The sequence below is a fragment of the Sylvia atricapilla genome, chromosome 13, assembly GCF_009819655.1.
Source record: "Sylvia atricapilla isolate bSylAtr1 chromosome 13, bSylAtr1.pri, whole genome shotgun sequence".
Taxonomy (NCBI): domain Eukaryota; kingdom Metazoa; phylum Chordata; class Aves; order Passeriformes; family Sylviidae; genus Sylvia; species Sylvia atricapilla.
The window spans coordinates 8,025,306-8,047,579 of NC_089152.1; the positions used below are offsets into that span (position 1 = coordinate 8,025,306).

Here is a 22,274-nt window from a genome sequence, read left to right on the forward strand (position 1 = left end):
CCCGCTGGGAAAAGGGATGGAGAATCCTGTGCTAACAGTGATTGTTTTGCTTCTGGGAGAACTGTACCTGCTTCAAAGGATGTGGGTGACAGAAGCTTGTAGCTTCAAATCTACTACTTCCAAGTAGGGTGGATTGTTATTTTCCCTATTGGAGGTCTTTGTTTTCAACAGCAGGAAATAAAATGTCTAAACTTAATCTTGCATAGCTCAACCACATACAGAGCCCTCAATAATATCCCCCCTCACTGTCACACCAGGCAAGGTCAAGGATGTAGATCAGAAAGTGGTTCTTGTATCATGCTGGCTTTTAACTTGGTGTGTTACTCCTTTAGTAGTGGTTGTGGTGGCTGTTCTCATTTCAGGCTGAAACGGTGGCTTGTTTTTTAGGGTCAAGTGGTCAAGCAGCCCCTTGCCCTTCCTAAAGCAGGTATCTGGGCTTTCATTTCTTGCTCTGTCAGAATTGAACTTAGTCCCCCTTCCTGAGCTGTCAGTGTTAAGCTGCAGGATTGTATTTAGTCTCTCTTAAATCCAGTCTGGAAGTTCTCTCAAGAATATGAAAACCCTGCTCTGAGCAGCTTAGAGGCTGCAAGAGAACAGAACCAGAGTTCCTTTTATCATGGATGTTTCAGACAATTCTGCTGCTGCCTGGAGATGCTCTTCCTGTGGCAATTTAATGTAGGAGGCCTACTAGATGTGGCTGGGACTACTTAAACAAAGCAGATATTTTAAAATTAGGCCAACATTGTGACAACAGCTGACTCCCCATGCAGTGAGATTTAAATGCAACTCCTTTCCTGCATACCCGGAGTAAATGGCCCTTCTGACACGTGACCATTTCATAAAACTCACTCTGCTTTATTAGAAAAGTTATAGTAGAAATGTAAAAAACCCGAAGTTACTACAAAAATCTATGTACAAGTTCTGCAGGACTGCACAGCATCTTTCTCCAAGTTTGGCAGGACTGAGTGAGCCCTTCAGCTGAGAATTCCACATTGTAAACAAGTTTTTAGTGTTAAGAGGCCTGGAAGGAAAGCGTCTCCTGCTTCACAGTGTTTAAGCTGCTGAGAGAGCAGAGGAAAAGCATTCTGTCAGTGCTACCTGGACTGGCAGCAACATGGAGAATATAGGCTGGTGCTCCCACACCTTACACACTCCACTCCCTCCTAACAAAGTCACATTTCTCTTCCTCAGGCCTCTGAAATGTACCGGGGTTGTAGCCAGGCTGGCTTGTGGGGCAGGAGGGCTCTCAAAGTCAGGCCAGCAATACCTGCTGCTCCCTGCCCTGTGCCAGGTGAGTGCAAGCCTGGCTCTAGAGCGGGTTTTTCCTCACATCGATCATGGCTGGGTGATAAGGCACCGGGCTCATGTTGAGGCTGGCCCTGCGCAGCTCCCGGCGGGGTTTGGGAGCAGCAGCAGCCAGGCTCCGTGCTGGGAGCAGCTCGTGGGGCTGCCCCGCTCTCAGGGAGTGCTCTGTGTCCCTCTGCCGGGGGTCGCCGGGGCTGTCGCTGGGCAGGGAGGAACGCCTCCATGTCGAGGGCAAAGGGGCGTGCACCAGGTCCCTGCTCTCCTCCCTGGCCCGGGGGCTTTCTTCAGCGGCAGGCACAGGCTGAATGAGGCTGAATTCCTCACATGTGCCAAGCTCAGGGGCAGCTCTGTCCGCAGCCCCGTGAGTGCTTCTCTCCATCCCTGCTGGGAAAAAATGAGGGTAGAGAGGTGAATATCTAGTAGAGGATCTTTACTTTCTTCATCAAAACTGGTGCCTGTATAGCAGTTGCTGAGGGACCTATACAAGCACTGCTCCGGACTGCTCCAAGCTCTCACTGCCAGGCACAGGAACAGAACCTCCCTTTTAACTTGGCAGGAACAGCAAGGCCCTAGCCTGTGTTTCCTCTCACCTTTGGTCTGTCCAGGATGGAGGTTCATGTTACTCAGTCTCTGGTTCAGCTCCTGGTTTGCCCACATATAACGACTCAGCTCCTTTTCCAGCACTTGAATCCTTGCCTCATACTGCAGCTTGCTGCTGGCCAGCCCCTCATCCATGTGCTCTACAAGAAAAAACAAGGCTATTTCAGCCTGGGAGCCCTGTGAAGGACAAAAGCAGTAGCACTGCTGCTCATTTGGAGAGCTGGGGGAGTTACCACGGCTCTGCTGCAGCAGTAACTGCATGTTCTGCTCGTGCTCCTTCTGCTGCAGGGTGAGCTGGCGGTCCATCTCCAGGCGCTGGCGCTCCACAGCTGCCTCCAGCCAGTGCACCAGCTGCTGCTGCTCCTCCAGCTGCATCTCCAGCTCCGAGAAGGCAATGTGCTGCCTGTGCTGATCCTCTCGCAGTGTCACCACCTGGCCAGGGCCCAAGAGCAAGGAACACTTCACTGCTTCATGCCTGAGAAGATTTCCTGCCCCACCGAGCCCCAGTCATGTTAGTTTTTTGGTACAGCTTACAAAGGTTAGTAGTGCTGGGATGTCAGAGCTGCCTTGTGGAGGGAAGAGCAAGGTGTGGCTGCAGTGATGTGGCTGAGCCACTGCAGGGATCCATGAATCCCATGACTAGAAAAGCCCCTCTCCCAGCTGGGGGTCATGGTGCTGGCCTTACTTTACAGGGCAAAACTACAGGATGATGCATGGAGAAAGCTGGAAACCGAGGGAAACAAGAGTTTGGTAAGATCATAATTTCTATTAACAAGTGCATTCAAGCTGTGTTATGTTTATTATGTATTCTAGCTGGCTAATAATGCAATCACTACCAGCCAGTAAATGAAATACAGCACAGAGGGCAGTAGTCTCCCACCTTGTCAAAGTACTTGCAGAGCAGAGCTCGTGTCTCGGAGGAGGAGAGGTAGCTGAGCTTGGCCATGAGGTTCATCTCACACTGGGACAGCAGGCTGGCCGAGGCCCGCAGGACTCGCTGCCTGCACGTGATGGACTCATTCTTGTACTCAATGGCTGCATCCAGAGCCTCGATTGCCTCATCCAGCTGGAACAAGATCCGCTCTTCCTGCCAGGGCAGAGCTGTAGTTAGCAAAAGGTTTGCTTTGTCTCACCCTGCCCTAACCTTCCTTGTCATGTCAGTAGTGTTGGTGAGAAGCTGAGACACACACAATTTGGGATGCAGGGGAGCATCTGTCAACAACCTCATGCTCAGCCTTTACTTCTCTCCTACAAGCTCCTGCTCCCCAGCCCCAGCAGAGGTACCTCTGGGGACAGCAGTGTGCCCTGACGCAGCTTGTTGTCGAGCTCCAGCCTCTGTTTGAGCAGCTGGTCCTTCTCCTGGCGCAGGCTGTTGATCTCCTGGCGGATCTGCTGCTGGTCGTGGGCGCTGCCGTGACGCAGCTGCCCGTTCTTCTCACTCAGCTCCTTCTCCAGGTGCTCCAGGCGGCTGGACACACGCACTATGTCATCTGTCAGGGCCTGCAGCAGAGGATGCTCAAGGGGATGTGCTCTGAAGGTAAGTCAGGCCCTCAGCCTCGTTCTACTCCCTCTCTAGGTCAAGTGACCCCCCAGGCAGACACAGGCCAAGGGCTACCAAACCAACAAGCTCAGAGGCACAGCACAACCAGACTCTTTCATAGGGACAAGATTTCATACCCACTTCCCACCACCACCTCATGCTGGTCTGCAGCCTTCTGCCAGACACAGGATGGCACCCAGGTATTCCAGCCTCCACCCCTGCTGGAAATCAGGCAAAGGGCTGAGGTGTGACACTCTTGTCCTACCTGGCTGGAGCGCAGCCGTTTGCTCTCCAGGCCATTCTTTTCCTGAAGCAAGGCTTCTTTTTTGGCCACAATAGCTTCCCGCTTCCTCAGCTCATCTTCCAGCTCATCCAGGGCTCGCCGCTGCTCAAGAACTTTATCCATCTCCATGTCCAACCACTTCTTCTGTTCTTCAATTTTCTGATGGAGGGAGAAGCAAATGGTGTGTGTGCGCGCAGACACCAGCAGCAATGCCCAGGACTGCTGGACTAAAAAGCAGTGGGGTTGAGATCCAAACAAGAGTCCTTATTCCATCTCTGCTAACCCCCACAGGTCAGACTTCACTGCTTTTATCCTTCCAGCTCCTCCAAGAGGCAGCACTAAATTCCCAGCTGTCAAGGAGGGCACATCTCTCACCACCCTTCTGCTAACAAACAAAATTTCAAAGCTTCTTTACCAATCCTGGGATTTAGATGAGATCCTGTTTCTGGGGGTAAGACAAGACCTTAAGCCCTCTGCTACCAGGTGCAGATGACATTATGGACTGTCCTTCTCAAGAGTGGGATGGGCTCAGGTCCCTGTTCTCAGATTTCTTCCATCAGCCTGCAGTCTGCCAAGTATCCCCTCTGAACAGGAAAGCGGAGGCAGGCTTGCTGTCTGTACCTGCTGCTGCTCCAGGCTGATCACAGAACCATTGCTGCCACTCCGCCGCTTCCTCTGGAAAGCTGCAATTTCCTCTGTTTTGATGCGCAGGATTTTCTGGTGCTGCTCGTGCTTCAGTTCCAGTTCCTGAGTGTAAAAGAGCAGCCCTGAGCATGGAGGGAGTGGGACATGTTTGCCTTATGGAAAGGGGCTGAGGGACAGGTTATGTTCTCCTCTGGCTCTTTGGATACTCTCCATCTCCACGCTCTCCAAGACAATCCCAGACCACACCAGAGCCCACCCACTGCCATCCTCACAAACACCCCAGTAGCACAGCTGCTCCTGCCCTCTCCTACCTTGACTCGGTGCTGTCCCTTGTTCACCTCTGTCTCCAGGCGCCGTTTCTGCTCGCTCTCCTCGCGCAGCCGCCGCTGCAGCTGCCCCTGCTGCCGCCGCATCAGCTGAATGTTCCTCTCCAGCTCCTGCACGCGCTTCTCGCTCTGCGCCGACAGCGACACCAGCCTCTCCGTCGCCTGCTTCTTCCTGCACAGAACCTGCCACAGGGTGAAAACCACCCTTGGCTTCGGCTTCTCTTTGCAGAGACAACTCAACTTTTCATCCCCCAACTCTGCCCCTGCTCAGCGCCAGGGTGGGCAGAGCCCTTCCCCTCACCTGTGCCTTGCTCTGCGCGGCCGCCACGCGCGTGCGGTACTCCTGCAGCTTGCGCTTCTCCCCAGGGTCCCACGGCTCTTTGCCCTCCAGCTCCTGGAGCTGCTTCTGGCTGTCACTCAGCTCTGCTCGCACCTGCTCTGCTTCCTGCTCCAGCTCACTGATCTTCTGGCTGTACTGCCTGTTCAGAGCCTGGGCGTCCTTGCCTGCAAAACAGCCCCCTCTCTCACAGCTGGGATCCTGACCCTTCCTCTCTCTCCCCAGGTATTTCTGGCTACAGAGACTGAATGTTCCCTTTCCCTTAGCCACTCTAGGGAAGGGACAAACCAGTGGGAAGGGCTTCTGTCAGCTGGAGGGATGGAGAAACAAGGCCCTGCTGTTTATAGGGGAAGAGACTGATCATGAGCAACACAGGGGAGAAGATGAGGATGGAAGAAGAGACTAAGCACCAGGACTAGGAGGAGGTTTCATGGGAAATGGGTGCATATTCCTGCCATTAGCACTGCACCTGTCTTAATGAGCTCTGTGATCAGCTCCTCTTTCATGCGGATGTTGATCGCCAGCTCTCGAATCTTCTGCTGTGCTTGCACCAGCCTCCACTCAGAGTCCTTCCCTGACAGGCGCTCCCAGGAACCAAGCAGGGGCTCGCGCTTCCCAGACACATCTGGAACACAGATTCCCAGGTCACGAAAGTCTTATCTTAGCAGACAGGTGACAGAAGGGCAATCTGATCTTGGATCTGTAGCTGGTCTGGCACAGCATTGCCCAGAGTCACCTGAAGCTTCCACCAAACACTCTTGCCAGACCCTACGAGTTCAAGTTTCTCCCTAACAAAAGCAGCTGAGCTCCATTTCTGCTCCAGTTTTGTCCTCTGGGCACCATCCAGCTGGGACATCAAGATCACCCGGTGAAGCACCATCAGCCCATGGAAGATTGTCCAACAATCTATGGTTGCTACTTGCCTTTTGACAGCTCCAGCTGCTCCTCCTGAACTGAGTAGGCATTGCCTCCACTTGGCTCCTCGCTCAACTTGAAAATCTCTTTCTTGCTCAAATTTTGTATCCCATTTCTAGAAGGAGAAGCAAATTAATCAGTTTGGTCTGGGCACTGCTGAAGCTGTTCCCAGTAAGGACCCTCATGATCCACAGGCTTCAGGAGATGGAAACAATAGCTGTGGTCAGGAATGATGGTAATGAGCTCCGCAGGGAGCAGTAAGGTGTCTCAGCAGCATCACTGACCCCAAACGCAGCATTTGCCCCTACATCAGATACGAGAGCTGAGCTGCAGCAGTGGGACAACCAGGTCACAGCCAGGACACCACACAGGGACAGCTGGCTGGGACAGCCCTAACTCACCGGCGCTGGGACAGGGACCTTTTCCGTTCCCATTCCTCCATCTCCTCTCCCGAGGACAGTTCTGATGGTTTCTCTGAGTCCTGGCTGAGCTCCCTCCTCAGCACCACATCTCTGACCTCAGGATCGCTAGTTGGGCACTGTGCATGGTGCAGGTGCCAGCCTGCTGGCTCCTCCTTCTGCAAGGAGCAGGTGCTGCTGAGCTTCTGGGGCACAGACTTGGAAAGAGAGGAAACAAGCTGTGTGAGAGCCAGCTTAAGAAAAAGTGGCCCCCAGCTGAGCATCACTGCTAGATTGAGCGTATTTTCAGGGGAACCAGTGTGTTGCCAGACCCAGCTGCCTGTGCTTCTGCTACTCAAACACTGAACAAATCTGGGACTCACTCACAACGTGAAAGCAAAACCCTCAGTTTTGAAGCTGGACTGTTTTTGCCAGAGTTGCAAAACTCTGGATTTGAACACTAAGTGCAGTCTTCTGGACTACACTTCTGACAAGGATCATGTTGAAATGCAGGACAAAAGTTCTCCTACAGTGGAGAGCAGCCAAGTGAAGAGGCAGCAGCTCTTCAATGGCACAGCCTTATGCCCTCACCTTTTTGCAAAGAGCTCTTCCACTCTGCTCAGGAAGCAGCCCCGGGGGAACCCCACCAAGGCCATGGGATGGGGCAGCATCCAGTGGGGCTGTGTGAGGTCTCTGGCTGGCAGTCACCAGGTGAAGATTTTCCAGCAGTCCTGGCACACACAGGTCTGGCATTGCCATCTCCAAGCGCACGTGCAGCTCTGAGATCTTATCCTGCTGCTCCTGCAGTTTGTCACTCTAGGAAACAATGAGAAAAATGTGGTTACATACATGTTGATCTGAGACCCACTGCAGAGAAACCTGAAAGCTGGGCTGAGCACCCCTGGGCAGGAAGGAAAAGAGTGGAGCAGGTCCCTACCAAGAGAGCAGAGCCCAGAAATACCTGCAGCTTATACTGTTCCATAGCATCCTCCAGGGCAGCCAGGAAATCACGGTTCTCCTCCTCCAGGCGTTCTACTTGCCTTTGCAGTTTGGCCACCTGCTCATCTTTTATGGACTCACACTTCTTCTCAGTGCTCACCTGCTCCCCAAAATAAAAGAGAGGCAGCATCAGCATCCACCTTTGCCCTACCCTTCCCATGCTGGACTCTGCAAGGACACAACAGCTCTGCAGGCCCAGATTCTTCCTGTGCAACAAATCTCTCAGCTGCAGCTGAATCTAATTTCTCCCTGCCTGCTGGGAGGACCATGTCCTTCTGCCTCCCTAGGGCCTCCTGGACAGGTTACTTCTCCTCCTCTCCCGCTCCTGACCCTTCCATCATGCTGTGCTGAGGCTGCTTCATGAGAAGAACCTAACCTCAGAACTGTAACACCCCACAATCACCTATGCTTTTTCATGCTGTGCTGGGGCTGCTGTGGCCAGGAGATGAACCCACCCTCAGTAACACCCCACTACTACCTGAGCTTTTGCCACCTTTGAACCTTGTGCCTCCAGCCCCTGGTCTTCCATGGAGGTGCTCTCGATGCCGCTGTCCAGCCCGGCTGAGGTCAGCTCGCTCCTCTCGCTCTCCACGGCGCACAGCCACTCCTTGAGGCGCAGGATCTGCTCCACGGTGAGGTTGCCGTCCTCCTGGAGCTCGGTGAGCAGGCGGTGCGCGGCGTCGGTGCAGGTGCGGTAGTGGGCGCACTCGGCCAGCAGCCGGGCCGTGGCGTCGGGCGCGCGGCGCTTGGCGCTGCCCGAGCGGTGGATGATGCGGGTCTCGGAGCGCTGCCGCTGCTCCAGCGCCTTCTGCAGGTTCTTGATCTGCAGGTGGAGCTCCTCGATGTGCTCCGTCTCCTTGCGGCAGTTCACCACCGCCTTGTTCTGGATGTTCTGAGCCCGGTTGGCGTAGTTCAGCGTGTTGAGGCTCTCGTCGAAGTCAGAGGATGAGGGGCTGACACAGGCTATCATCACGGTCTGGGCATTGCCCCCCAGAGAGTCTTTCAAGATCCTAAGGAAGAGCACAGGGATTGAAATAGCAGAAATACAAAACAACACATGAAACAGAACATTTTCAACCCTTTTCAGAGGTTAAGCCCAAGGAAAATGATGTCCTCACTCTGTAGTTGGTTTGGCACTAGTGAGATGAAAGGAATTGTTAAATAGAGGATTAACAGTTTGCACCACGGCAAGTCTCCATCCAAATAACTCCTGAGGTTGGGAGCTCCCTGACTCTGTGATCACTACTAGGTATGTGCTGCCAGGGATCCTGCTGGAGACAGCAAAGGCCACCTGCTCAAGCTAAGAACTAACTGTGGACCATTAAACAAGTCTACTGGGAGTATTTTTTATTTCCTGACAGGCAGGAAGGGCAGGATAACCCTCAGCAACACCTCATCTCAGCTTCAGCAGCATTACTCATGCAAGCCTCATTGTCTTCAGCAGTGCAACGAGCTAGGCCTGCATTTCTATCCTGGCCTCATTGCTCCTGGAGATTCCCTAAATGAAAACCTGCAGAGACGGCAGACCTGCAAACTGAGATGTACTGTGAGATATACTAGTCCCAGTGGTACCTGGTGATTTTGGAGTCCCTGTACGGGATGTGGGTGGTCTTTCTCCGAGGATCTCCCAGGGCACTGATGACATTGCCCAAGGCCAGAAGGCCACAGTTGATCTGGATACTCTCCTTCAGCCTCTCCCCTGTGTTTCCCGTCTTCACAATTCTCTCTGAGCCTGCCAGGTCCACGAAATGAAACTTGGACACCAGGACCTGTCCGGCGGCAGGCAGAGCAGGGGCGCGGTGGTGCAGGGGCAGCCGGCCAGCCCCACGCCGCTGCTCCATGGTCACCGTGAAGATGGTGTGCGAGCGGCTCGACTGCCTGTTGATGTGGGTGGCTCCTGTGTGCTTGGCTGTGTTCCCCATCTCCAGCAGGCTCAGCACCTCGTCCAGCCCTTCCACTTCTGACTCCTTCACACCGCACAGCACTGCAATTTAAAGGCAGCTGTGGCTGGGAGGGATGGGCTGCCTGAGGATGCAGCTCCCCTGCAGAGCCTGCTGCTGTCACCCTGCTCGTACTGGGTCTTGCCCAGACCAGCTTTCAAGATTAAGCACAGCTGCAAGAGACAAAGGGATGGAGGGAGAAGACCTGGCTCTGCCTTCATGGATAGACAACCCAGCTCTGGCCTATAACACGGGGAGAAAAAGAGCCTGTGCACAGCCACACATACCAATGTTCCCCTTGTCATCCTCCCGGATCTGGATGTCTTTGCTGGCTGTATCCACCTGCAGCAGGTCCCGAAACTCCTCCTTGTACACTTCCAGGTAGGACACTCGGACCGTGTAGTCAATCAGGTCATTCTCATCGATGAGCCTGAAGGTCTCAGCCATGGCTCGTGGGATGATGCCCTGCTCATCTTCATTGATGGAAGCTGGCAAAGAGAGGCACATGCTCATGGAGAGCAGGGAATGTCCAGACGGCTGGGGACAGAGCTGAGGTCAGAGGACTGTCTGCAACACACATCAGCTGGGAAAGGAGCAGCCTCACAACTCTCCCACAGCTCAGCCAGGGTTACACATCCCACAGGACCTCTGGGCAAATCCTATCCCAGTGCTGTGCTGGATTCCAGCAAAGCTGCTTGCTTCCAGTCCTTCCTCAAGAAGGAAAAAGCACCTCATCATTTCAGTGAGAATCAAACACCATGCCTGCAGCTACAGTGTGCTGTCCTTTGAAGCCAGCATGACTCTACAACTTTTCCCAGCTCTGAGAAGCCTTTTTTTTTTTTTCTTTTTTTTTGTGCTTGCAGCTTGCTTGTGTAATTTCAAACGTTTTTCCTTTTGTCTCCAACAGCTATGTAAAATGGCAATTCTCAATTGGTGCAATGATAGCCTGAACTGGGAGACTGAAAGCACACATAGATTAAAAGTATGAAACAATTCAGTGCTTACAAGTGATGCAATTAACTAAAGATGACTGAAATGTTTACAGTACATCCTCTGTAAGAAATCACAATGCCATTAAACCAGAATAAAGAAGTTGTCTCTTTCTTCATTTCCTTCATACAAAAAACCTAACAGGATTAACACTTGCAAACCTCCCTCTCCTTCAGATTTATTTCAGGGCCTGGGACTATTGCCACCACCTCCAGAGCTGGTGGAGGACCACATCCTGTCACTTGTCCAACAGTGAAAGAGGAGAAACCTAGACACTGTGATCTCAAAGGCATCCATGGGAGGTGGCTACAGCAACATAGGCAGGGGGAAAGGAAAGGCTGCTGGGGGCTAGGATGGCAGGGGGAGGTTGACTTGAGCCGGAGGTGCTGGCAGGGTAGAAGTGTTGTTTGGGAGTGAAACTGGAAGTGATGGAGATGATGATACAGCTGGGTTTGGGTAGAATGCAAAGGTGCCGAAATGGGTGTGGACAGCAGCACTGGTGAGGCTGGTGGGCTGGGAGAGATGGCTGGGATAATGGTGGGGTGGGTGGCTTGGCTGGGGATGGAAGGAGATGGAGATGGAAGGAGGTGGTGATGTGGGGCTGGTGGGGAGAGCAGGGAGGTGGTGGGGATCTTGGCAGGACAGGGATGCTGGTCAGACAGGGATGCTGGAGGAGCAGGGATGCTGGGGATACAAGGATGCTGAGGATACAGGGATGCTGGTCGAGCAGGGATGCTGGAGGAGCAGGGATGCTGCCGGGACAGGGATGCTGGCGGGCACGGAGCCGCCGGTCCCGGGCAGACTCACCGACGCTGGCCTCCCCGATGGTGTAGGTCTTGCCGGAGCCGGTCTGTCCGTAGGCGAAGACGGTGGCGTTGAAGCCGCGGAAGAAGGCGCGCAGCAGCGGCTGGACGCAGGCCCGGTACACGGCCGCCTGCCCCGCCGCCTCGGGCAGCACGGCGGCGAAGCGGAACCGGCGGCGGCCCAGCGCCACCTCGCCGGTGGCGGCATCGCTCCGCAGGCAGGGCCGGTGTCCCCGCAGCGCCTCCCGGGGCAGCAGCGGCCGCACCCGCACCGCCACCCGCACCGCCGCCGCCTCCGCCGCCATGGCCGCGCCCGGCGCGCCGCGATGGCGTCAGCGGCTCCTCCCGGCGGGCCGGGGAGGGAGGATGCGGAGGGCCGGGAGGATGCGGAGGGCCGGGAGGATGCGGAGGGCCGGGGAGAGAGGGAGGATGCGGCCGGTCCTCGCTGCACCCCGGAGAGAGCGGCCGCGGGGAGCGGGGGACGCCCGTGGCTGCGGGAGTTGCGCGGCGGCTCCCCGGTGCTCCAGAGAAGCTCCATCACTCGGGAGATGCTCCATCACTCGTGGGATGCTTCATCACTCACAGGGGTCCCTCGTGAGATGCTTCGTCACGTGCGAGGCAGCGCTCCGTTAGTCGCGGGGTGTTCCGTCTCTGGTGAAACAAAGTTCCACCACCCATGAGATGCTCCGTCAGTCACAAGGGACTCACACCTCTCATCAGCTGCTTCATCACTGGCGAGACCCCCCAGAACCTGTGACACTCCTCCACTCCTGGCAGACATTCCCACGGTCACCGTGGGGAAGGGACAAGGGGCTGCGTGGCCCCTTTGGAGGCACAAAGTGCTCGAGGTGTTGTCCTGGGCACCTTCTGGGATGCGGTTTGCGGAGCAGCTGGTGCCGACAGCTGGTGCTTCCCGGCCGCCCGCCGTGCTGGGGGCTGGCGGGGCCGGCTCAGCCGCTGACGTATGTTCAGGACAATCTGAGCGATGACAAAGTTTTTCATCCGGCTGCCTGCAGTTCCCTGTGCACCGCCCCTGCGGCTGCGGGGAGGGGTACGGGCCTCGTGGGTCCCCTGGGTGCCGTGGGAAGCGCTGGGCTGCCGGCCGTGCCGGGCGGAGTTGGACACACGGCGGGGACTGCCCGAGGGGCTCGGCCACGCTCGGCATGGGGCTCCGGCTCCCGCTGCGCCGGAGCACCAGCTTCACCCCCGACCACCCTGCCCTCATGGAGGTGCCCGGCCCCACTGCCCTGAAGATGGAAGCGAACGTCCTTGTCATGGGAGCAGACAACGTAGGGAAATCAGGTGAGAACTGACCGTGATCTGGAACAGCGGGTTCCCAGGCTGGAAACTGCAGCAGTGTTTGGAGGGCCAGTGGCAGGGAGCAGCCCAGTGGAGCAAATACTGGTGAGATGGGGCTGAGCCCCCGGGTGCAGCTATGATTCAAGGTGAGGAAGGTGAGCACAACCTTGTAGCCAGCCGGGGAGTGACAGGGGAAGGTATTTTCCACTGAGCTGCAGTTTGCTGATGCTCGGGATTGTGCAGATGCTTTGGTTTGTGCTGTGCCTCTGCTGCACTCACAGACCTGCTGGTGGCTGGGGAAACTCCGAGGTCATTCATGCTTCTAGGAGTTTACAAGGGGATGGTGCCTGACTCTGCTCTGGATTTAGAAAGGAGAATCCTCCAGGTTTTGGGTTATTCTGATGATTCCTATCCTTCTCTCTGCAGCTCTAACTGTACGTTTCCTGACCAGGCGCTTTATTGGAGAGTACGGAGACATGGGTGAGTGCCAGGCCAGGGCCAGGCCACTTCCCAACAGGGTCTGGGGCCGAGAGACAGCCCTGCTTCTGCCTGTGGGATTTCATTGCAGCCCATCCTCTCTGCCTTTCTCCAGAGCCTTTGCCTGCTTCCAGTGGCTCGATGTTGCATTTGTTCAGTGACCCATCTCTTTGCTCCAGAGCTGCTTTCTGGGGTGCAAAAGGTCCAGGGTGGCAGCTGGTGATACCATGAGGATGACAATTTTTTTTTCTTTTTGGGGGAGCAGAATTCATCTACAGCCACAACCTCACTGTGGATGGCCGAGAGATTCTCTTACACATCTGGGACGTCCCCAGTTCCCAGGTGAGAGGGCTCCACTCCTATCACCCATTTCTACCCCAGGGACAGAAAAACCTCTTTATTGGAAGTTACCTATGGGGAGCCACAGGCTGGGAGGTCCAGCTGAAAAAGGGTCTCAGATCTGAGGGTTCATAAGTGATTGAACTCCTCTCACTGCCAAGCACAGGACAGCAATGTTGCTGACAGGGTAGCAATAGTTACCATAGCCCATGGCCCTCTGACTGAGAACATTGGAGCTGAAGCACTGATGCTAATACAGGACTGTGCTGCTCTGAGGTCCCCACACTGTTACCACCTACAGCCTGCAGTGCCTGGCAGCTGGGTGAGGGTTAGGATAAGGGTGTGATGCTGAAAGCTGAATCATTCCCCCCTTGGTTAGTTCTCCCAGGTGCTGCTTTGCCCTCCTTGGTACTCCTCTTTCTCTCCACTCTTTTGCTATTCTCTAGCTGTCCCTGTCCCAAGAGGCTCAGGATTGCCTTCTTCTATCAGACAGGTGTGGAGGGAAGGAGCCTGATAAAACAACCCTTCCTTTTCTCTTTCCCTAGGAGCAAGCAGAGGATGGCTCCTCAGAGGAGAAGCGAATCCAGTGGGCAGACAGCTTTGTCCTGGTCTACAGTATCTGTGACCGTGCCAGCTTCAACATCCTGCCCCTCAAAATCCAGTTCATCAAGGCTGCCAAGGAGGGGCAGAGCCAGGAGAAGGTGCCCATTGTCATTGTGGGCAACAAACGGGACCTGCACCACCAACGGGTGGTGTCCAGCGAGGAGGGGCGGCTCCTGGCCCTCTCTTTGGACTGTGGTTTCTATGAGGTCTCTGCAGCTGAGGCTTATCATGGGGCCCTCATGGTCTTCCATGGACTGGCCAAGCTCATCCCAGACACCAAGCTGGCCCTGAAGAAAGGTACAGGGATCCGTGGCATTGTCAAGACCATGTCGGCCGTGTTTGCCCGTAAGCGAACAGACTCCCTCTGAGCTGCTGCACGGATGTTGCTGCTCTCTGTGCTGCCCAGCTGGGCGAAGTCTCCTCGCTGGGTGCCCATGGAGATGGCGTGTGTCTTCCTATAAATGTGACAGGTTCCTTGCTGTCCTCCTAGTCTGGGTGTCCTGCCATGCACAGCCAGTGCAGCCGAGGACTGTAGTGTGTTACTCTTGGCTCTGGCGTGGGACAGTCTCACCTCTTTGCTGTACCAGCTCTTGAGGTGCCTCTTGCTTTCTCCTTGTATCCTCCAATACTGGAAACCACGGGGGGATTTTGCCAAAGCTCCAAGCAGCAGCATTCCTAGCTCCTGCAGCAGGAGGTGCCCAGGCTGTCAGCGATTAGGGAGGATATCCTGCTCTTGTACAGCACGCGACTCCCTGTCTCTCCATTCCTACTCTGGGAACCTTTTTATTGTTTAACCCTCATCAGGGTCCTCTTCAGTAACTCTAGAGCACCCATGAGCTGGAGAGGTGGGGCTTTCTCCACTGGGGAGGCACTGGTAGTTCCCACGTGTGTATCACCCTGTGAGAGTGTCCCAGAGCCCAGGGCACGTCGATCCTCGAGGGCTTTGGTGAGGGCTGGTGCCTCCCATCCCCCGTGCCGTGCTTTTAAACAGTGCTGCTCGCAGCCCTCTCCCCCACAGCCTTTCAGCAATCACAGCCGTTTGTTTCCCTTGTGCGGGCGAGCGCTGTACAGGCTGTGCCTGGGAAAAGCCAAGCGTGGGGCTCGTTCCCAGCATGGGAATTGCACCACGAGCCTTCCCAAGCCACTCCTGTAAGGCTGTCTGTCCCCGGGGAGGAAAGGAGGTGGGAAAAGGGGTCGCTGGGCTCCCCGCTGAACCCTTCTGCTTCTGGGAGGCTTTTCCCTGTCTCTCCCAAACCCTTCTCTTTGTGCCCTGGGAAAGCAGTGTATTGGAAGAGGGTTTGTGCGTGCTGTAGGGACACTGATTTCTCTGCTGTGTTCTTCTGGAAATGCAATAAATTGTCTTTGGCAGGAAGCCCCGGCTCCTTGGAGCTGTGAATTTGTACTTGGGGCATGGGAAGAGACACGTACTGTGCTGGGCATGAGCACCCACTATCCCTGTAGTGGCAGCTACCCACAGGGAATGTAACAGGAAGTTTCCCACACCCACTCCCTTGGCCCCGAGTTGGGGGTCTCACCCCTCTCTGTTCCCTTGGTTTGGTGTCTCACTCCCACAAAGATGCTGAGCAGATGGGGTGAGTGGCAGGTGGTTTATTGTTGCAGGTTTATTATTGCAGCAGATACAACAAGGAGCCAGGTGTAGGAAGCCAGGTGATCTTGTGGGAGAGGGGCTCCAGGAGCTCCACCTGTTCTCACCAGCCTTTTTCCTGACCCCATCATCGATCCCACCATGAGCTGGGAGGGAAGTGCCCAGGGCTTTCCCTCTCATGAGTCCTGCTGGTTGGTGGGGATCCTTTGCCCCTCCATGGAGGAGCAATCTGTGCCTAGGGGGGAGCCCTGCAAGGGGGAATGGAGGGAGGAAGGATGGGGAAACAGGCTTGCTATTGTGATGTTTGACAGCTTTGCCACCCTTCCTGCTCTCTCTCACTGCTGTTTTCAATGTGTAGCCCACCTAAGTTCACTGTCTGCTGAGCAGGGTCCAAGGTAGCCCAGTGGCAGCCTGGGTGGTCCCTTCTTCTGGTGTCATTGCTCTTTCCACATCACCTTCCTAGTCCCACCTTCCCCTACCTTCTCCTTCCAGCAGCAGGGCTTTTGATTGCCTTTATTCCCCCATCCTGGCCTTGATGCACTCCAGAATAAGCTATCCCATGGCCCGTCTACCACTTTAAGCTCCTGTCCTGGAACAGGGGTATGTGTGGGCAGCTGGCAGGGGCCCAGGCAAAGCATGCTGTGGGGATTGGAGAGGGGTTGGGATGTGCTTGTCCTACCCTCTGGCTCAGTCCTTCTTGAAGACAGGACTGTAGAAGTTGCCGTAGTAGGCGCGGCTGTACATGGACTCGGGGCTGAAGCGGTAGGAGCCCTCGCTCACCCGCCTGTTGTAGGGGGAGAAGGCGGATTTCCGTGGGAATGGGTAGTCAGGGTCGAAGGCGGGGCTGCGGTAGTAGTTGTGCCGCAGGAAGAGGGGGTCCTCCAGCCCCAGGAAGGAGAGGGGGTGATGGCCACGGTACTGCCGCCAGTCACTCCTCAGCTGGGATTTCTCCTCATTGGAGGAGGCAGCAGGCTTGGTCTCCTCCTCCTCCTCCTTCTTCTCTTTCTTCTCTGTGCTGGTCTTGCTGGATGCTTCTTCTTCCTTCACTGACTGCCTGCGGAGCTGAGAGACGGGTTGAGCACCCAGCCAGGTTGTACCCACCTGCCAGCCCTGCTCCACCTGTGCTACACAGCCCCCCCTTAAACTGGGAGGAGAAGCTGGTTTGCCCCCAGATTGGAGGGGAGTGAGTGGCTTGCAGTCCTTGAGCAGCTGTGGTGGAGAAATGTTCTCAGGGGATCAACAGGCTGAGGTAAAGGAGAGAGAACAGGGTCTCAGCCTGCACTTTCACCTTCCCAGGAATGTGGTCACACCTTGTGTGAAGGTGTCACCACTGTCTGACCCATTTATTCTAATGGGAGATTTTCTGTCATGGCTTTGGGGGTGCTCAAGAGGAGGGTGGGACTGAGGTGTCTTCATGGCACCCCATCTGCCTAGTCTGGTTCCCCCGGCATTGCCTGCAGCTCTGGGGTGCTCATGGGAAGAGATTGAGCAAAATGGGTTTTGCTGGAGATGGACAGAGCCTGGCTTGGGGAGAACTCACCGGCACATAGCTGTACAGGGTGCCCAGCAGATGCTTAGGGGCACTGACCAGGGTCCCCCCGAGAGCATCCACTGTCTCCATGGCCCTGGACAGCCTGCGGGGGGTGAAGAGGATCAAGCCCTCTGCTGCATCCCAGGCCACAGCCGGGACCTTCTTCATGCTGGAGATGCCAGAGGCGCAGGCGGTTTGCAGGTTCTGAGCCACGCTGCCCACGAGCCCGGGGTCCTGTCCCGCCTGCCCAGAGAAACCAGCTCAGCTCCTGGCCAGGGCCTCTGTCCCACCGGCCCCTCCAGGCAGGGCAGGGGTGGCCCTGCTTTCCCCATCCCCTTTGCAGCTTGAAGCCTGAGAGATTTCAGCTCGCTGCTGTGCAAAAGCCACTACAGCTCTTTGCAGCAGGGTCTCTCTCTGTCCCTGCCATCTCCCCCCACTCCAGGCCCCTGGGGACCCTCTGCTCGAGGCTGTGCTTCCGCTGCAGGCAGAGGCAAAGGGCACTGACCCCAACCTGCTGCTTCCCGTCCCCAGGTCCCAGCGGAGGCAATGCTGGAGACTGTTCCCAGCCCCACCGGCTCACACCAGCCCTCGCTGCTGGGACCACGGCAGGGAATTTTTCAGGGGTATTCAGGAGCTCAGTAGGGAGTTCAGTGCTGATATTTCACAGCTCCAAAGGAGTTTGAACATACAAACCAGGATGACTGTGCCTGGCACAGAGGCTGCCCACAGCCCCCAGCTTTGGGGAATTGAAAGAGGACTGCCTCACTGCCAATCCCTTCTTGCATCCTCCAAGCTGCAGTTCAGGATTAAGCAGGGATAGTTCCCCCAAAGGTATGGGGGAACAGCTTCCATGGTACATGGATAGGAGGATGCTTTTGGAGCATCTGCTCTGCTTTTGTCCATACCTTGGTGTGATTGGTGTCTTTCTTCCCTGCCTTCTCCTGCTTCTGCTCTGGTGCCTTGCTCTGGCGCCGGGTCAGCCAACCCACACTGCCCTGCCTGTCACTGCGGGCCTGAGGGGCCGCAGGGGCACTCGGCTTGGCCAGGCTTCCCTAGAAGGGGAGCAAAAAGCCACCACTCAGAGGGAGATGGCTGGTCCCATCCACTCCGTCCTGTTTGGTCTGAGGATTTCACAGGGGTGCACAGGGAGTTCATTTGTGCATCTGGGGAGAAATCCTGAAAGGCAGATGGGAGCTCTGGGATTTTGGCCAGGGTAGATGTTCCCACTGCAGCACGGGGCAGGAGAAGACCCTCCTTTTCCCCATCCCCTCTGGGTCTCTGCAGGGGCTTTTTACTTTAGGCCATAAATCAACAATTACACACTGGGAGCCTGCTAAAAATAACTTGTCCCACTAATGTGGTACATGGTTATGTGTGAACATCACGCAGGAACCGCCGGCCCCAGCTTGTCCTGCTGAGCAGGGGAAATGTACTCTGCTCAGATTTTCTCCAAGGAGCTTGAAATAACTCATCTGAAAGCAAAATCAGCTCAAAAGAGGATACAGGGGAGCAGGAACCCAGCAGGTGGGTTCTGGCACTCACCAGGATGGGGATCCAGGAGACCAGCTCCTGCCCTTTGGTTTTGGCACGCTGGAGGCTTTGGGTGGTTTGCTGGTAAGCGCGGTGGGACACGGTGCTGACCAAAGCACCAATCCGGCCCAGGGTGCTGGGAGCACTGGGAGTGCTGGGAGTACTGGGGGTGCTAGGTGTCCTGGGAGCGCTGGGAGCCCTCACAGCACTGGGAGCACTGGCAACCCTGGGAGCACTGGGAGTGGTGGTAGTGCTGGGAGTGGTAGTAGTGCTGGGCTGCTGCTGGGAGACCTTTGGCGTTGACAGATGTTTCTTTTTGGGCTTCTTATCTAAAGGTAGAAGAGTACAAGCAGAAGAATGGTGGGAGGGTTACATTCTAGTGGGACAACCCTCCTAGGCAGCTTTATGCCAAAATCCAGGGGCTGCCTCCTGCTCATGCACCCCACAACTGAGGAGCCACCCAGCCAGTTGTCACCAGACTCCATCAGAGGGGATTTGGGCATCAGGACTACCTGCTTCTTCATCCTCCTCTGGCAGCAGGTATTCCATCAGCTTCTCCAGCCCTCCCAGGGCTGTGTCGACCCCCGCGGCTGCCATCTGGGTCACTGAGTTCTTCCTCGTGTACTTGGCTGTTGTTTCCACTGTGCTCTTGGTGGCCTCATAGCCCTCCGCTGCCAGCTCTATGATCTTATCCATGGAGCTTCCAATGGTGCTTTTGGCACTTTGGAGGGGGCAGGAGATGGTGTCCTTCAGTTCAGATGCAAGCTGTGGGCAGAGAGATGGAGAACAGCCCCACTGGTGTGCTTGGGGTGGCATGGGACAGCCAGAGGGACTGCAGGGACCCCAGCCATGTCCACGCCAGTAAATAACTCCAAGAGGGGCATAAGAGCTCTCTCCAACCTGGGCTGGAGGTAGCAGCCAGGGATGGGACACAGGATATTGCTGACTTATATTTGGGAGCCCCAGCCATTGTTTAGGCTGCAGAAGCCCTTGGAGGAGCCCTCACTTGGAGATGCTGCCTTGTTTCCCAGCCAGCAGCCTCTCACCATCCAGAAACTACACCTCTAGAGGAGATGGATTGTGGGCTCTTCAGAGGGGCTGGTGGGTCCCAGATTGTCCTGCCTGTGACTTACCTTGTCGACTGGATACTGGAGGGCAGGGATCTTCTCCTCTAGGTGATCCAAGCCCCGGCAAGCCAGGTTGTTGGCCACAGCGACTGCCTTGGGCAAAAGCACAGTAAGAAAAGCACTTGGGCTGTGCCAGGCACGTGTCTGTGCCAGCGCTGTCCCACCAGGGGAGGCTCTGGTGGCCCGTCCTGGCACACAGACTCACACTGCGGCTCCAGGCGGCGCACCACGGGCTCCATGCCCCACATGGCCAGGGCACCGGCGCCCTGCACGCCCCGCTCGTACACCTCGCACACCGAGGCCATCAGCGGGTGCGACTCCTTGGTGCTGCTGTACTTCCTCTGCAGCGTCTCGCAGGTCGAGCTCACCACGGGCAGCTGCAGCACCCTCTGCAGCACGTTCTCCTGCAAGAAGACAAGGGTGAGCCAACAGCCCTGTCCCGAGGAATGCTCTACTGTCCACACACTGGTGGCTCTTGGTGGGTTGTAGGGGCTAGAGGATCTTGGCTTGCACGGGAAGAGGAGGAGGCCATTCCTCAAGTCCCATTGAGGGTCTCCCAGATATGTTGAGTAAGGACAAGCAGGCTGGCTGCTGCCACTGAGGGAGCAGGGACATGGCAGGCAGTGACCGATGGGAACAGTCCCCACTCCTCTAATGTCCCAAACCCAAATGTTTAGGTGCTTCCTCTGGCTTTCCACCCTGTGGAAACCTCCATGACTCTTGGAGGTCTGGGGACTAAATGGGGCACAGATGAAGGACATGGATAGGTGGGACCTATCATTTGCTGCTTGTATCAGCTCAAGGTTAACTTTTTTGAATCAGAACTATTTAATTTTAAGCAAGCAAAAAGGTTTATCCTTTCCCTTTGATGATGCTCCATACTACTGCAGGTAAAGATCCATATAAAGAGAACATGGGAACGTGGCACAGTGTGAGGCGTGGCTGGTATTCATCCAGCACAGTCAATACACACTACCTGGCTCCCCTTGGCACATCTCTGCCCTTTTCTCTCTCCCTTTCCCTGACCCACCTTGGCACTTCCATCCTGCAGAGCCTGAGTCTTCTTCACCGTCATTATGGTGCCTCCACCTGCAAAGCAAAGTTGGGAACCGCAGACTCTGCCTGAAAGCAGGGCTGGGCTTGGGCTCCCCCCTCACTCCTGCACCCCCTAAGCACAGCAGCTGTGCTGACACACACCTCCCATGGGTGCAGTGGACTTGGCATTGCCCAACACTTGACTTTTTACCAGTTAAACTATAAAACAAATGCCTCCATGCAGCCTGCCCTGCTCGTGTGCCTTAACACCCAAAGATACAAAAAAATTAGTTGAGAGGCATCTAGTTTAGAGAAGTTATGGTAAGGGCAGGATAAAGTATGCTGGCAAAGCAAACTCAGAGTGACCAGGATGCAAACAGATGTGCATGAGAATAGACTCTGGCTGAGAAGGGGTAAGAAAGTAGGACAGGAGCAGATAGAAAAGTGGTGGGTTGCAGCAGATGAAATTCTGGAAATCTAGAGAGGAGGGGTGACCCCTGCTCTCAGTCCCTGGTCCCATTGAAGCTGTCCCAGAGCACCCAATAGGCACAGGCTACTCACCAAGGGCCAGCCCGTCCCCAACAGAGCAGGAGCAGAGAGTGGTGTCTGCACTGTCCCTTCACCCCGGTCCTGTGAGGGTGATGCACCGTGCTCTGGCCACTACCACCACCACGAGGCCCCACCTCCCTGTTGCGTGGGCTCAGGAGCTGACGGATTGTGGTGGAAATGGGCCAAGGAGCTCCCTGAAACCACCGTAATTGGGAACAGATGACGGCAGAAAATCCCCTTTGTCGCCTTCCCTGCAGATCCAGAAGCCCCAGCATGGCTGAAGTGTTCTGGGGTTTAGCACCGCTCCTTCCACAGAAGATGAGAAGAAGCTGCCCTGGGACCTCACCACCTCGAAAGCCACAGATCATGAGCAGACAGGGAGAAGGTGAAGAGTCAGGCAGGGTTTCCTAAGAAATTAAAACCTTCCTATATTTCTGTAGGCTGTGTTATGCCTCATGATGGACCAGGGTATGATTCTGCTGGGAAACCAAACATAGACCAAGAACATGGTTTCTCCCCAGGAGAGTTTACTCAGCACAAGGAGCAGAAGGTAGATGTGGGGAGACATACTCTGCTTGAAACAATCTAGTTTGGCCAGGTCTGCAATTTCTAAGATGATTCATCAGGCTTTTGGTGAGGAGGCTTTAGCTGAGGGTCAGGGAAGACACTACATTAGGCAAGCTTTAAGCATTTGGGGTAGATGAAAACATCCGTTTGGAAGTGATCTCTGAAGATCACCTCACTCAACTCTCACTCAAAGCAGGGCTACCCTCAAAGCCACATCAAAGGCTGCTCTAGGGAGAAGCAAGAAAATCTTCCAGGGAGAAGATTCCCCTCTATCTAGGGTCCAGTTCCTGTGCTAACCATACTAATGGTTAAACTTTTTTTTCTCAAATATTCATCTGGAATATTCTTTGTTGTACCTAACATCTCCTATCCTTGTTTTGTGCACCTCTGAGGAGAGTTTGTGCCCCAGTTGGTGCAGGTGCAGCCTGTGTTCCATGGCCCTGAATGCCTTACCCTCTCAGTGATCTTCTGACAGACTGTTCAAGATGTGTCCTGTGATGGTGGGACCAAAACAAGACACGGTGCCCCAA

General features: G+C 55.4%; 3 protein-coding genes across 3 annotated transcripts; 1 reads left to right on the forward strand and 2 right to left on the reverse strand.

Moving 5' to 3' along the window:
* Positions 1-834: 834 nt before the first annotated feature.
* KIF7 (kinesin family member 7) lies at positions 835-11,716 on the reverse strand. Its single transcript, XM_066328317.1, is given in 19 exon segments — positions 835-1,686; positions 1,896-2,045; positions 2,139-2,337; positions 2,786-2,992; positions 3,190-3,405; positions 3,711-3,887; positions 4,350-4,475; positions 4,685-4,882; positions 5,001-5,203; positions 5,506-5,661; positions 5,960-6,066; positions 6,353-6,555; positions 6,941-7,165; positions 7,311-7,448; positions 7,827-8,358; positions 8,921-9,332; positions 9,576-9,776; positions 11,086-11,391; positions 11,394-11,716. Coding segments are annotated over 19 exon segments (4,359 nt in total). The 5' UTR covers positions 11,620-11,716; the 3' UTR covers positions 835-1,309.
* Positions 11,717-12,142: 426 nt separating this feature from the next.
* On the forward strand, positions 12,143-15,171 carry LOC136366987 (ras-related and estrogen-regulated growth inhibitor-like protein). Its single transcript, XM_066328315.1, has 4 exons — positions 12,143-12,383; positions 12,807-12,860; positions 13,123-13,199; positions 13,742-15,171. Exons 1-4 carry the CDS (start codon positions 12,245-12,247, stop codon positions 14,165-14,167), a joined length of 696 nt encoding a protein of 231 aa, XP_066184412.1. The 5' UTR covers positions 12,143-12,244; the 3' UTR covers positions 14,168-15,171.
* Positions 15,172-15,821: 650 nt separating this feature from the next.
* Positions 15,822-21,268, reverse strand: PLIN1 (perilipin 1). Its single transcript, XM_066328333.1, has 9 exons — positions 21,190-21,268; positions 20,624-20,682; positions 19,799-19,997; positions 19,600-19,682; positions 18,979-19,231; positions 18,479-18,795; positions 17,842-17,988; positions 16,946-17,179; positions 15,822-16,467 (listed from the first exon to the last, which is right to left on the reverse strand). The coding sequence occupies exons 2-9, from the start codon at positions 20,666-20,668 to the stop codon at positions 16,093-16,095; spliced, it is 1,653 nt and encodes a 550-aa protein (XP_066184430.1). The 5' UTR covers positions 20,669-20,682; positions 21,190-21,268; the 3' UTR covers positions 15,822-16,092.
* Between the last annotated feature and the right edge of the window lie 1,006 nt (positions 21,269-22,274).